Consider the following 15,833-nt stretch of genomic DNA (forward strand, 5'->3'; position numbering starts at 1 on the left):
TACGTGCAGAACTGTCACTGTATCGTGACTATAAGGTGCTGTCTGCGTTCTGAGTAGTTGTGAGATATTGAGTTTCAAAGTTTTCACATCTTAAAGGTACAATAGGTAAGCTTTTTGTGTGAAAACATTGTTACAAGACCATTGTAAATCCCTTCCGATCTTCGAAAAAGGCTCACTGACATGTTGACTCAACCTCTGCCTGTAAATTCAGGTTTCAAAATATAAAGCTGACGACCCGACACTCCAAAACATTGTATAAATGTGCAATAATTTAAGCTCATTGGCTGAAAATTGGTTCTAATTGCCACAGCCAATGGCGTTTCAACGTCGGCGCGTTTACAGAGAAGAGGGAGGGATAAACAGTGTTGTTGTTTGAAGGTGTTTGTTGCTGCTATTCCTCTCTTGACCGTTAGAAGTCCGAAATTACCTATTGTACCTTTAACACAGCAAAACTGAAATGCAGGGCAGTCAGACAGATAGATCAGTTAGATAGATCAAAATGACGGACAGCCTAAAAGTGGAAGTGGAGGGACTGGGAAATAGTCAAAGACACATCAGTGCAGCAAAGCTGGCCGATATCCATTCCCTCTGGCTCTGTGTGTCTCCCCACACACAAGTAGAACTTCAGAGGTTCAAACCCATTAGCAATCCAAAAGACACGGCCTCATAATAACCTCTCTATATCTGCTAGAATGAATTATGCTCTCAAAAATGAAAACATTGGGAACGGCAGACTTTCATGTCACAACTAATCTATGTGTGACTGAAAGCGATTAACCTAGAAAGCTGCTGAAAACATGACTGGGGCAAACCTGTCAATACTGAAGGATATTGTCATGCCATAAGACACAGGAATGCAAACACCAAACCAGGACTTAAAACACACTATATACATATCATATTTTCTGGTCACACTTAATAAGATTAATGAATTGGCGTTCTAGTTGTTGATCATGAATTCATGGTGTACAAATACATTAACAAAGCTGTACAGATTAATTTCTCAATAGTCAGTTGGTTTCTCAATTGTAAAGTGTCACCCATTGTTTTATTGTCTGGAAGAAATTGTCAGTGTTTTCCTTTCACTGTGCCACTGCTGTGGAACTACATGCAGTTGATTTTACTGTTGAGCAGTAGTCACCAACCCTGGTCCTGCAGATCTACCATCCTGTAGGTTTTCGCTTCAACCCAAATTTGGCACACTGGACTCCACTAATAAGCAGCTCAATACAGATCTCTAGCAGTTGAATGAGATGTGCTTTGTTAGGGTGGGAGTGAAAACCTACAGGACGGTAGATCTCCAGGAACAGGGTTGGAGACCACTGCTGTAGATGGACCCAGCATGCAGTTATTGATTGAGACGTACATCTTCATCAATGTGACATGTTTCTGTTAAATTTTACTTTTTTCCCCTGCAAATCTTTCCCCCCCCCCTAAAGTGATATCGGATTTCCACGGTGTACCAAGGAATGAAACAGAGAAAATCTTCCCAGTATCATTGGTGAACCAGTTTGGGCATACCCAGTTTAGAGCTCATGTACACACAAAAGAACGAAGCTTCATTCAGCGATGTGCTATTTTTATTTAAATTGATTTATTAGCCAATCAAATGCAACCTGAAACTGTCTCCTTTGTGCTTTCTGTGGGCTCGTTCTAGCAAGCCTCCAAAGCCGGAGCAATTCATCTTCAAACTGACAAACCGTAAGATAAATATTTCCTTGCGTATTGTTTCAGATTCAGAGATGGGAAAATAATAGCCACACGATGTACCATTCCCGCATGAAGCATCACCTCATCTACATAATGCCATTTGACAGATGACGGTCGCTATCCGAACCATCTGTGGATGTAAAACCAACATGATATTGTTTTTATGAATACACCATCTTCTAATCAAGCCTGTTAGGGTTTTGCTGGATATGCTAACAATGAGCAGCATCAATGAGCACACATATCTAAAGTACTACACAATTGCTTCAAATACTATAGAATTACTTACAGGGGAGGTTATTGACCTAAGAACTGAGAGGAGATCCTAGCATTCTCTATAAAAACTATTGAAAAATGTTTGTGTACTGTATATAGCAACACTTTTTCTTATGTGTGAGTTTACTTCCGACCCTTTCAAGGCCCGTTCACCCCAGTGGTCTATATCCATGTTCTTTGGAACAGGCACATGAGGTGTGTGTGCCAAATCTGAAGGCCCAAGATTAGTGTGTTTGAACACGCACATGACGTGTGTGTGCCAAAACCAATAGACCCAACATTAGTGTGTGTTTCACCGTGTGCATGAGGTGTGTATGCCAAACCTGAAGACCCAACATTAGTGTGTTTTACCGTGTGCATGAGGTGTGTGTGCCAAACCAAAAGACCCAACATTAGTGTGTTGACCGTGTGCATGAGGTGTGTGTGCCAAACCAAAAGACCCAACATTAGTGTGTTGACCGTGTGCATGAGGTGTGTGTGCCAAACATGAAGACCCAACATTAGTGTGTTTGACTGTGTGCATGAGGTGTGTGTGCCAAACCAAAAGACCCAACATTAGTGTGTGTAGACCGTGTGCATGAGGTGTGTGTGCCAAACCTGAAGACCCAACATTAGTGTATTAACTGTGTGCATGAGGTGTGTATGCCAAACCAAAAGACCCAACATTAGTGTGTTGACCGTGTGCATGAGGTGTGTGTGCCAAACCTGAAGACCCAACATTAGTGTGTTTGACTGTGGGCATGAGGTGTGTGTGCCAAACCCGAAGACCCAACATTAGTGTGTGTAGACCGTGTGCATGAGGTGTGTGTGCCAAACCCGAAGACCCAACGTTGAACGGGTGTCTTGACACGTTACTGTACTATGCGATTCTCTGACTCTCACCTTGATGTTACCACCGCCCGGTTCGTGGCTCACGTTGTCCATCGACCCCACTTTGGACTGAGCCTTGAAGTTGACCTTGTGGGACTCTATCTTCACATCACCGCCCCCTGCAGGACACACAGCGCCATTGCATAACTTTTACATTTTAAATTTACATTTAAAACTAAAATACAGTGTAGGTTTGCTGATAATCGTGTGGCATTATGAAGTAGCCTAAAACTGCTCATCGTGACCTTGGGATTATATGCTTCAATCTGCCTTCTGACAAGTTTTGAGATATTGAGCTTCAAAGCTTTCCTGTCCTAACACAGCAAAACTGAAATGCGGGACAGTTCTTCATAGATCAAAATGTCAGACACCCTAAAAGTACTCTGAAATTACATTTTGATTGTATATCAAAATCCTATCAAATTGCCCTATAAACAACATATTCATGCCACAAACTCATTTTCGTCAAAAATGTCTGTTAGAACCTAATAATTCTAAGGTCTCGTTATGTAGCTCATTCAAAACAGATTCATGGATGAGACACACACACGCCCACACACACACAGACACACACACACACACACACTGTACACACAAACAGCCAGCCTTATGGGATCCTACCAGGCTTGTGCTTGATATTGGTCTTGGAGCCACACTTTGATGTCACTTTGCTTAGGTCGACCTTCTTGTTCAGTATTTGGACCTGTGACACACAACACATCCCATCTGATACGCATCTAACTGTGGGGTTACCATGATGCTACTAATATGACTTAACTTAAAAAAAATGCAGTAACAACATCTTTATTCTTGACCATCTTAACTACTGTTAAGTATAAATGTTAAATATTAAACGTATATCATATGCAAGCGATAACCCGTCACATGGCTTGCATAAAAATATAAGATAGTAAGTAGTAAGATGGTAAATGCCCTGAACTTCTAGACATTCTTGCTAATTTACTGGCATGGACTCCCACACTGTGTTAGGATCTAATGTCAAGGATTGGTCTACCAAGCTTGGGGACTCTGGCACCTCCATAGTCTCTTAAACATGCACTTTCCAGCATTATATTATTACTCAACGCGTGATGTCAAACCAAAACGGGAGATGGTCGCGCCCCCAGTGTGAATACATGCCGCAGTGACGTTGTCACAGAGGTTAGAGTTGTCATGACGACGGGGAAGACTGAGAAGGTGGCGACTGCTCGCCTAACCATCTGCGGTTTTCTCGTGTCGAATAAGACGCTACCTTGAGGGCTATGATACTCTGGTTTGCTTTGCTGACAATTTGAGGGGTGCCACACGGGAGGCCCTAATGAGTTGAACGGTAGTTTTTTTTTTGTGCGTCGCAGAGTCTGTTTTGGGGCCGGCTCGCCGTTTAAACAACAATTTATTTGAATTGAGCTGTCAGGAATGTAACAAAAACAAGGCAGGGCTATTCCCGGGTGTTCCACAGAAAGGCTTTTTTTTTTTGGAGAGAATTTCTCTGCAGTGAAACCCGGAGCGGCGAAGCGGTACGATAAGCAGACGAAAATGTCAACCCAGGCCCGGGGGCGGAAGTTAAGAACCTGGTGTTCCTAAAGTTGAGGCAGGCTACAGAGAGAGAGAAGGATTACGTGCTGAAAAAAACAGCTCAAGCTAGGTTTTGAAACAGCTGGTAGCTGGTTGACCAGCTCAGACTAGCTCCCACATCAATATGGTTTAGCTGGTTGACCAGTTCAGACCAGCTCGCAGCTCAACAGGGTTTAGCTGGTTGACCAGTTCAGACCAGCTCCCAGTTTGACATGGCTTGACCAGCTTAAGCTGTGTTTTGGAACAGCAGGTAGCCAGTTTGACGAGGTACCAGCCCAGACAATTTGACCAGCTCAGAACCAGTTAGACTAGCTTATGAACAGCTTGGCCATGATGGCTGACCAGCTCAATTTTCAAGCAGCTGGTCAAGCTGGCACAGCTGGAATTTACAGCTACTCTTTCCAGAAATACAACCACTGACTTCCTAAAATGGCTGGCACCCACCATCCTGATATTGACCCAGTTTAGCTCCACTCTTTAGCAGCACGCCATGTACAGTACTTACATTCCCACCACCCGGCACATGCTTGATATTGTCCTTGGAACCCAAGCGTGAGGTGACGTGGCTGAAGTCCAGCTTTTTGTTGACTATCTGAACCTACAACAGCATAGCAGCAGAGAGGATAGGGTCACCGGGGGGGTCCCAGGTTTCCAGCACACCGTGGGGGGTGTGGGGGGGAGGGGGGGGGGGGGGGGGTAGAAGAACAAAGGATGCAGAAGCTTCTACAGGTTGCACGCTAGGCTAGCCCAAACCCCAGGTCTAAATACCCAGAAACAGAAACACAGAAACACACACACATGCAAGCACACACCCCACTAACACACCTGTGTAAACCTGACATGGGATCAATCACTGCAACTGCAACTTTGTCAGTCGTAAAGTGCAAAATGTGTTAAAATGTGTACTTGTGGTTGCACACCCAGCTGGAAATAACAGCTCAAGCAAGGTTTTGGAACAGCTGGTAGCTGGTTGACCAGTTCAAACCAGCTCCCAGCTCTGCATAGTTTAGCGGGTTGACCAGCTCAGACGAGCTACCAGCACTAGCTGGTTGACCAGCTCATACCCAGCTGGAACAGCTTAAAATTGAAAACGTGAATAAAATTCGACATATTATTTCTCAGATCCAAAATGGCGGCCCAGCAGGCTCCCAGCTGGGGTGCTCAGGTCTGGGGAGACAGCATATGTTCCCTGAACCAAACTTCAGTGTGTCCTTGACTGCGAGCGCAAAACTACCTTCAGCTCAGAAAGTCTGAGGTGTTAAGAAAATTAAACACTGCCAGAATGTGGGAGCATTCCTGTTTTCTCTCCTTGACTTCCCCCATACCCTTCACTTTCATTCTTTTAATCACGATGTCTTTTATGGTCTAGGCAACCAAAATAAATATCTCTGTGTCACCAGCAGGGGGCTAACATTTTCTACTCGTTACAGTTACAGTTACAGTTACAGTTACATACATTACTCAGACTTGACAGACGGTGTCACGGACTGATGTGGTTACGACACTTCAAGTAAAAAGGTACAATTTAAATTTAACAATTTAATGAAGACTGACCCCATGTCATCAAAAATGGCCGAAACATTCATACTTATTAACATGTGACTCGTCGTCACATATTAATAACATACTCACACACAGACTACAATACGTCACCCAAAAAAACATATGAAGAATATGCTAAAGCTAGAATAGAAAGGAAAAATAAACTTTCTAACTATTACTACAGCAAAAAAAACAAAACATACTGTATGTGGTATCCTACCATGCACCAAGAAGATATTAACCGAATCACATACAGTACATTCAGACTGTTGGAAGTAGTATCACCACACGACATGTCAGTTTCTGTATGACTACCCACCTCACACACACACACAAACACACACCGCTCAGAAAAGAGAAGGAAGGTAAGTGATACTCCCTCAGAGCCTCTGGTCTGCGATCACCACTTTAACATCAGACTGAATCAAAATGTCTTCCGAATTATGAGAATATCGAGATATCAAACATCAAACTTTTAGAACTTTTTAGAAAACCTTTTCAGGTTCAGGTTGCAGTGGTGGGAGGTGTACTGTACACTCCAGCTTCCAGACTAGACTTGTGGCTCTTCGGGACTAGCTAAAAGCCAGCCTATCGGTCACTCTAGAAGCCAGTGAGACTGAGCAGCTACACGTGGGTTAGCGGAGGACCCAGCCATGGCACCACACCTCCGTGTCCACAGATACAGCCTCCAGTCGGGGCGTTTGTTTCACTGACCACTTCTTTTCACTGACCCGTTTCCAAAATGGCGTGAAAGTAAAAAAAATGAACTGCATCGTCATGCTCAGTGATTGATGATGAAATGAGAGATAAAATGACCTGAAAATGGACACACCTTTTAAAAAAAACGACAACAGATTACTCTGCGGCAATAATATAGGACTCCATGTTATCTTGGGATAATTGTTCACTACTCCTATTGACGTGAGACGTAGGGCTCAAATGGGAAAAGGAGGTTAGAGAGATATACCTCATCAGGATCTCTCTCTCTCTCTCTCTCTCTCTCTCTCTCTGCAGAACCTTAACGGCCAGATCTTTCAATAGTTTGATTAACTGCCGCTGAACAAATCTGTGGATATTAGGATAAATGAGAGGGGCACTGAAGAAATCAGTCGGGAGGTCAGGTGAAATAGAGCGAGAACTAGACGTCCTCCGAAGAGCGCCAGAGCACAGCTCGGTCTGGAGACTCGGGAGTCATTCGGGTTTTCACGTCTCGTTACGCTCAGTTAACACACATTCCTCGCCACAGTGACTGACAATGAGAGATAACATTAGCACGTCCACCAGAGTAAAAGGAATAACTAGCCAATTTCATTTATCCAGGGAGGGAGGGTTTCGGTACTTGTTCAGTGAAACTAAGCCTTGGCTGACAGTGGATATCTCAGAGGATCTGAACAGCATACCTGTCTGAAAGACGACACTAGAGTTCTGTGAGCAAAAGTGCAATGCCGTAGCTAATAACATTCTCAGAGCAGCTATCATTCTAGTTTCTGTAAAGAAAGCCATCTTGAGTTGGGCTTTCCGGGCGGCACGTCTATTTAAGAATGTGGCCTGATATTCCTAGCACCACCGGTACCGGCTGTGGCTGGCAGATGGACAGGGTGATGCACCACTGGCTGTAGCATCAGCCAGGGAGGGAGGGTTTCGGTACTGCGTCAGTGACACTAAGCTTTGGCTGACGGCGGATATCTCAGAGGACCCATACATTATGCTTGGCTGAGCACTCCCAAATCGACTGGAGGATGTTGTATGGGATGGGCCTTCAAATGCGACTCTAAATTAGTATACAGTACATGTTTAGTAAGCCATAAACATTTTAAAAAGACATTTTAGAGCGGAGGATCCCACAGGTACGGTAAACTTTAATGCTGAGAGCCAGCAGCAGCTTCAGACCCTAGTGAGAGAATACATCTGCTGTTCAATTCCTGTGGTTTTTTTTTAGTCAGCTACACACAGGCCCTGGCAACATGACACATCTTTGTCATGCTGAAAAAGCAACACAAAAACAATGTTAATCTGGCAGAGACAGACCTGTCTTCTCCACTGGATGTATAAACTGCAGTGGAGCGACTATGCCCCCCCTCCCCATCCTCTGTATCCCATCCACATGCAGATATGGGGCAGACAGGACTGTGCATCTCTCTGGCCTTTCAGTCCGAAAAGCCAGTCAGACCGTCTTGCATGTCTGCCTGCAAGTGCTCATCAGTCCCAGACCCGGGCTCAAACAGTATTTATTTTGGATTCAAATAGTCTTCTGTGCTCTTGTTAAATCTTGCCCGGTGCATTTGAGCCTGCAAGGAGGAGCAGGTTCCAACACACCAGGCAAGCTTAGTCAAAGGCAGACAAGTATTTGAATCCAAAAACAAATACCATCTGAACCCAGGTCTGAGGGACACGCCCGCCAGTCACGCTCATGCAGCCAAAAAACGTCCAGACGTGGAAGACGAGGAAGACGAGGATATGAGCTGTGGCGATGTTTAGGGGACAATAGTCATGCCACACAAACCACCCGGGATCCAGAAAACCCAGATCCAAGTGGAGGAAATGAGAAGTGTGAAAAAACAAAAAAAACAAAAAAAAAAACAGAGAGATGGGCTAGTGTCAGGGACAGGGAAGAAGAGATGAAAGGAGAGAGAGAGAGAGAGAGAGAGGGACAGATAAAGATGGAGGGAGAGTACGACAGAGGGTAGGGGAGATGGGATGGACTCACTTTGTCTTTGGTGAGGGAACCTTGCGCCAGAGTGTCAGTTCTGCTCTGTGCTGCGGAGACCTGAGGAGACAGTCACCGCCCACCCAACCCCCCGGTCAAACACCAGGACGGATATGCAGGGAGTGGAGGGAGGAGGAGGAGGAGGAGGAGGAGGAACGAGGGAGGGAGGGAGGGAGTGAAAGAAGAAAATAAAATCGGCTTGGATTAACACCACCAAGCATCGAGGGCGTTATCAAAAGGGAGGGAAGTAGGAACAGGTCACGAGCTGAAGAGGGTCCATCTCCAGTATGTTCCCAAGGACACCATTTTATTTCTTTGCTATACCCTTATGAGGACCCCGCGTGTTCAAAACCAGTCAGTTTTTTTACTTCATATCAGTACATATGCCGTTACAATAAAGGCCTTTGTGCAAGTGAGCCTGAAGCTTCTAGTAAGTCAAACATTTATTAGTATTTTATTATTATTCTTCAGCTCCGGCACAAATTTGTTTCTAACATTTGATTTTTTTTGACACATCAAAATAAAATTATCTTTCATAATCCTTATGGTATTTGCATTTGTTCCCTGAAATACATTTAAAAAAGAAAAAACTAACAATACTGCACAAAATACCTCTGTAATGTTAAATAGTTCAGTGCTTGTGTTAACAGTGATGATAGTATTAGCGACAGTAGTGAAAGTTATTAAGATTAGCAGGCAGCGGCTAGTCACGATAACAAGCACAGGCATATCAGCCTCAGCAATTCTGCCAGGGGGAGGGAGAGAGAAAGAGCAAAGCAGGAAGAAAGAGAAAAGAAGAAAGAGAAGAGAAGAGAGGAGAGGAGAGGAGAGGGGGGAGAGGAGAAGAGAGGAGGGGGGTGCAGAGGACTGCACATGAGGTGAGGAGAATTAAAAGACGGTTGATTGAGGGCAGAAGGGGATTATGGGTAAAGTGGTGAGCGTGAAGCAGACTGGTGATGTGAGGGAGAGCACTGCTGTGGATGTGAGGGTGAACTGGTGGAGTAACTCTGTGTGAAGACTACATTTTCACAGAGGCGCTGATGGGAGATGTAGTCCAGCCTATCATCGACAGACTACACCTCCCACCATCGCCGTTAATGCCAACTGACTCAACTCCCATCTGGCGTTAAGCCCTGTCCACACCAAGAACTATAACTATAGCTATAACGATAACAACGTAAGCGTCCACACTGATGAACGATAACGTTCAGCAATCTGTCCACACCAAAAACTATAACTATAGCTATTGCTATAACCGTAACGATGTGAGCATCCACACTGATGAACGATAATGCTCTGTAAATCGTCTCTCGGCTACGAGACCTGCCATTTCGAACGCGACGGCCGGTAAATTCGGATGGATTTTTATCGGCTGTCAAGTGTTTTATCCTTCATGCAGCTGGGGAAAAAAAATGCTCTGAAAGTGATCCCAAAGATATTGTTCATCATCACTGTCGTTGTTGTTGTGGTGTGGACATGAGTTTTAAAATGAAATATTTACAGTTATGGTTATGGTTGTAGTTGTTGGTATGGACGGGCCCTTGCTCAGTGAGTGATGTGTAAGGGAGTAATTGGCTGGGAGCTCAACCCTGGTGTCTGCGCTCAGAGCCTGAGGGCCAACCTTTCAGCATAAAGGGAACCGACAGACAACAAACAAGGTCTTTAGCACAGGGCTAGTGCACAAGGTATAATCCGTTCTGCTTTGCAATGGGACAACAACGCCACGTAAGCACACACAACACCCCGGCACTTTCCGCACTGTCATTCCCCCCCAAAAAACGCTCCCCATCTTTGTTTCGCCCCAAACCACCCATTTTCCACCATTGCTGCTGTCCCATAATCCACCCCCCCCCCCTCCCTCCCTCCCTCCCTCCCTCCCACCAAATCTTCCCGACGTTCCCAGAATTCCTACCCTGCCTCCGCCGGGCTGGTGCTTCATGTTGTCGGTGGAGCCGATCTTGGAGCGGATGCTCCGGATGTCGGGGGCGGGGGCGGGGCCGGGGGCGGGAGCGGTGGCGGGGCGGGGCGCGGCGGAGGCGGCGGGCCGGGGGGCGCGGGGCACCGGGGGCTTCTTCTCGACGGGGGCGGGGGGGGAGGGTTTGGCGGCCGCGGCGGCCGCGGCAGCCGCACGGGCCCGGGTGGCGGCCGTGCTCCCCAACAGGGTGCTGGACAGGGTGACCGGGCCCCGGTTTGGGGTGGTCTTGGGGCGACTGGAGTCACCTGGGGGGGCGGAAGGAGATTTACGTTTTACATTTACATTTTAGTAATTTAATCCAATGCGATTTACAAGTGCACAGGTTCTTCCACAAGTCAAAGCATCACATCCATAACTAGGAAAATACACATGAAGTGCTGCATATAGTCATCATAAGTTTTTTTTTTTTTTGGGGGGGGGGGGGGGTAGGGATATCAGAGACAAGAGGGGTAGGGATATCAGAAAGGGGGGCGGGGGAAATCAGGAGGGAGGACTAAGGTAGAGTTTGAAAAGGTGTGTTTTTAGTCTGCGTCGAAAATAGGGGGAGGGATTCTGCTGTCCTGACAGCGGTAGGCAAGCCATTCCACCACTGAGGAACCAGAACGAAAACCAGGCGTGAACGTGCAGCTTTCTCACACTCAAAGCACTTCACAGTCATGGGTGATTCCACGGCAGCCATTTTGTGCCAGAATGTTCACCACAAACCAGCACACACCAGTGCGCACCTTTCTCTGTCCCTGTGGTGTATAGGGAGAGGGGAGAACGGTACCTGGGGTCGTCTTTAGTGTGCTGGTCTTCTTCACCTCTGCTGGTTTGCCGTCAGTCTTGGTAGCTGTGGGAGCAGAAAAAAAACCCATAACTACTCTGACACTCACTCCTCACCCGATATCCCTGTATGTACCAAACGAGGTGCCCGGCTAAATAAATCACCATCACAGGTACACTCTCAGAAATAAAGTGACAGTGGAGGTACATTTTTGTTCAAATTTCCCAAATGTACTCTGAAAGGACAGTAATGTTCTCTTCAGGTACAAATGAGTACATCTTCCAAGCAAAGATTTTTACAAATGAATTATATATTGCTGGCTAGGGGTACAGTTTTAGGTACCTATAGGGCACCGCCCCAGCAACAAGCATTTATACCTTTATTTCTGAGAGTGTATTGGCAATCTTTAAATGCAAATTCACCTTCCGAATCAATTTTCCAGGCTTTGCCTCGCTCAAAAAATAACATAAATCATGTGGGCTTATGAGGCTCATTACCTTTTTTTAAAGATATAAGGGATTACGTCTGCAACATAGCCAGGCACATGCCACATAATTTAGGCCAGTGTTTCTGTCACGACGGCCTAAACCACTGTTTCTCCAGTCCAGCCTTCGGTATTTGTCGTAACCAGGTGGTGGTAATGATTGGTTCAGTCATTAAATCGGGTGTGCGAGTTCCTGGTTACAACAAAGACCTTCCGGCAAGTGAGTCCCGAGGACTGGGTGTTGAGAAACCATCATGATTTCGGCATATGACAGGCCCGGTATCATGCAAACCCACGTCACTAACATCCCGGGGGAGCAGCCGTTTCCATGGAAAAGCAGCTGTTTCCATGGTATAAGCAGCTGTTTCCATGGTATAAGCAGCTGTTTCCATGGTATAATCAGCTGTTTCCATGGTATAATCAGCTGTTTCCATGGTATAATCAGCTGTTTCCATGGTATAATCAGCTGTTTCCATGGTATAAGCAGCTGTTTCCATGGTATATGCAGCTATTTCCATGGTATATGCAGCTGTTTCCATGGTATAAGCAGCTGTTTCCATGGTATAATCAGCTGTTTCCATGGTATAATCAGCTGTTTCCATGGTATAATCAGCTGTTTCCATGGTATAATCAGCTGTTTCCATGGTATAAGCAGCTGTTTCCATGGTATATGCAGCTGTTTCCATGGTATATGCAGCTGTTTCCATGGTATATGCAGTTGTTTCCATGGTATATGCAGCTGTTTCCATGGTATAAGCAGCTGTTTCCATGGTATATGCAGCTGTTTCCATGGTATATGCAGCTGTTTCCATGGTATAAGAAGCTGTTTCCATGGTATAAGCAGCTGTTTCTATGGTATAAGCAGCTGTTTCCATGGTATAACCAGCTGTTTCTATGGTATAACCAGCTGTTTCCATGGTATAACCAGCTGTTTCCATGGTATAAGCAGCTGTTTCTATGGTATAAGCAGCTGTTTCTATGGTATAAGCAGCTGTTTCCATGGTATAAGGCTCCACTGTGTCAGTGTACCGCGGTGCCCGTATAATCCCCGCCGGAGGCCAGGAGTATTTCCGTCTCCCTGTCACACACAGGCAGCGGCCGGGCCGGGTGACGGCGCGTTAGGGGGGGTGGGGTGGGCGACTCGCCTGGGGGGCGTCGGGTGGGGGGGGCGCTGGCGGCGCTTCGGGTGGACAGGGGCACGCGGGGCTTCGGTGCGTCCGCGGCCGACGAGCCATTTTTGGAGGCGGCCGCAGTGCTGGCCTTGGCCACTGGGGGGCGCTTCTCTGTGGCGCTGGTCTGAAAGGAGAGCACAGAAATGTCAGGAGAGATGGATTGAGGTGAACAACGGAGGAGAGGTCCAGCAAAGAGGGAGAGATGGACCAACAAGGTTGTGACACGTACCGTACCAAAAAAAGGTTCCAGGAGGAACCCTGTGTTTCCATAGAAGAACTCTGTCTTGTTAAAGGGTTCCTTGATGGGCAAAGTGGTTCTTTGTATGGGAGCTATCACACTTCACACCTATGACAGAGGGTTCTATAAAGGATTAAAAAGGGTTCCCCTATGGAGTCAAGCCAAAGAACCCTCTTTCAGAACCCTTTTTTTCCAAGTGTGTACCATGACCTCAGGCCCCTATGAAAGGAACTGTATCGGGGGAGTTCACAACCACGTAGACACTACAGTGTGTACAATTCATCCTAACTTATATTAGAGAAAATAACCACACCAAAGAAGACAGGTTCTGAGAGCACTTAACCACCTACACATGAAGCAGCTCTTTTTGTAGGGTCTATTATAGTAACTCATCCATTCACGGTTTAGCTAAGGAGACAAGGAAAAGCCCTTTTCTTCTGCAAGGCCATCTTCTATTGAGAGGGTTTTTTGTTGTTTCCTTTAGCTTTATTTTAATTATTCCGCTTTTCACACGATTTCTAAACATAAATAGCACAATGCGCGTTCACAATGTACATTCACAAGTGTTCTTCGTGAATCATGAATCAGAGAAATCTAATTTCCCTGTTCACGCAATCTGGACGGTGACAAACCCAGCGAGCAAGAGGCTCACAAATCTGTTCTGGAAGATTCATTCATGCCTATACAAACTTAAAGACAAGCTGAAATCGAGATGAGCTTTTCCTCAATTTAGTCAATTCTTCATAACCATACGAACATGTCTTAAAAAGAAATATTCCACAAAATTGTAATACTTGTGTATTTTCACACCAAAGCTTATTTCCATCTATGTATTCCATCGATGATTTGAATTAAGATTTTTTTTGTCATCGTGTATCATTGGGCATGTATGTCCATCAAATGTCTGTCAATGCCGGGTGTCTCGGTGGCGCAGCCTGCAGAGCACTGACCGCATGCTCATTGTGAGCCGCGACGTCAACGGTTCCAATCCCACCGTCTGACAATTTGTCGCATGTCTTTCCCTCTCTCTCGCCCCCATTCTTCCTGTCTCTATATACTGTCCAAGAAAGCTGAAAAAGGCCTAAAAAAATATCTTAAAAAAAAAATGTCTGTCAATGCCCATTTCCCTCCAATCGATATCCTTTCACACAGCGACACGCAGATTCCGCCGCACATCAAAAATCCCCCGGGAAAGATCCGTTTCACTCACATATACGTCATATCGCAGAAGCTACCGTAAGGAGGATGGACTGCTGTACACGTCTTTCAGAAAAGAGCAAGAAAACGTTCGGCCACAGAACCAAATCGTTGACCACATATTAGCTCCATCTATCTACGCACTATAGCCAGTGCTAGGACCAGGCCACGGTTAAATTAAATCGCATCCGTAAAGTAAATTGGCAGGAGAGGAGGCACCTGACATATCAGATTTGAAAAAAAAACTGAGCAATTCCCTCTGAGCCGACTTCATACTCCACGGGCGCTTAAATGTCACTCTAAATGGCACGCAGGAATGTGACTCACGCGGCTCCGTGCGCCTCACACGGTTCCGGGGAAAAAAAACGGCGGTTTATTTCCAGACGCGGGGAGAAGAGAAGGAGAGCGGCGGTTGCTCTCCCCCCGCGCGGTTGCCCGTGGTTACGTGATGATACGGCTGAAGTGTGAGAACGGCAGTTGGTCGCGGTATAGAGACGGCGGACGTTCTGCCCTGGGGGGGGGGGGAGCTGCGGTAATGGAACCGCTCTGTTTCAGCGAGGCCTTGCCACCCAAACTGCAGTCAGTCAGTCCGGCACAACCTTCAGGGGCAAACAGCCCTTTGATATATTAAACCGTAAAATCACGGGCACGGAAAGAGAATTTACAGGTGGCTGAGGTAATGAGTCTAGCCTTATGGCGGGATGGGCACAGGTAAATCACGCTGTGATGGATATTCTTTTAGCAAGGTCAGACGGCCCAATGCTCATCATTTAGCCTGGCCGAACCTCTCAGCCTCTAATCCGCCATGTTGCTTGGTTTTGGTTGTGTTTTGGCAGTAATTGACTCATAAGCAAAGATTTTTCTAGGTTCTATGGTGTGTGCATACTGCTGTCTATGAATCTGTTCTCGATCACTTTTTCACAGATTTGGGATTCTGAAAAACCAAGAAATAAGTCAAGTGTTTTACTCTTACAGTATATTTACACTTTATATTTCTATGACTTTCTTTTCCTAAATAACATTTTAGGTCTCATTACAAAACTAAAACACTTGTTAAGTCAGACCGGTGGTAGGTCGTGAAACAGAGAAGAACTGAGGGAGAGGAGCTAACTAAAGTAATACAGGCATGCGATCTACAGACATTCCCAGATACAGTGCACAGAGGGTGTCAGAGGTGAAAGCAGGCAGTCAGGGGGAGCAAAAGACCTGCCCCAAAAACACTGCTAAAAGAAGCCGTCTTAACAAACATTTTAGTCTTGTAATTAGACTTAAGATCTTATTTATTTTCTCTCAAGTAGAAAATATTACTTGCTTTATATTT

The 15,833-nt window shown here is 45.8% G+C and overlaps 1 protein-coding gene across 1 annotated transcript in view; it reads right to left on the reverse strand.

Annotated features, from left to right (window-relative positions):
* Positions 1-15,833, reverse strand: part of LOC133125972 (microtubule-associated protein 4-like) — a 35,332-nt gene that overhangs the window by 5,413 nt on the left and 14,086 nt on the right. The window contains exons 4-10 of the mRNA XM_061237733.1: positions 13,051-13,201; positions 11,425-11,487; positions 10,593-10,900; positions 8,681-8,740; positions 4,937-5,029; positions 3,478-3,559; positions 2,869-2,975 (exon numbers count right to left, since the gene is read on the reverse strand). Of these exons, the coding sequence (XP_061093717.1) occupies positions 2,869-2,975; positions 3,478-3,559; positions 4,937-5,029; positions 8,681-8,740; positions 10,593-10,900; positions 11,425-11,487; positions 13,051-13,201 (864 nt within the window). The remainder of the gene's footprint in view (positions 1-2,868; positions 2,976-3,477; positions 3,560-4,936; positions 5,030-8,680; positions 8,741-10,592; positions 10,901-11,424; positions 11,488-13,050; positions 13,202-15,833) is intronic.

This window comes from Conger conger, chromosome 4 (assembly GCF_963514075.1).
Source record: "Conger conger chromosome 4, fConCon1.1, whole genome shotgun sequence".
In the NCBI taxonomy this organism is placed as follows: domain Eukaryota; kingdom Metazoa; phylum Chordata; class Actinopteri; order Anguilliformes; family Congridae; genus Conger; species Conger conger.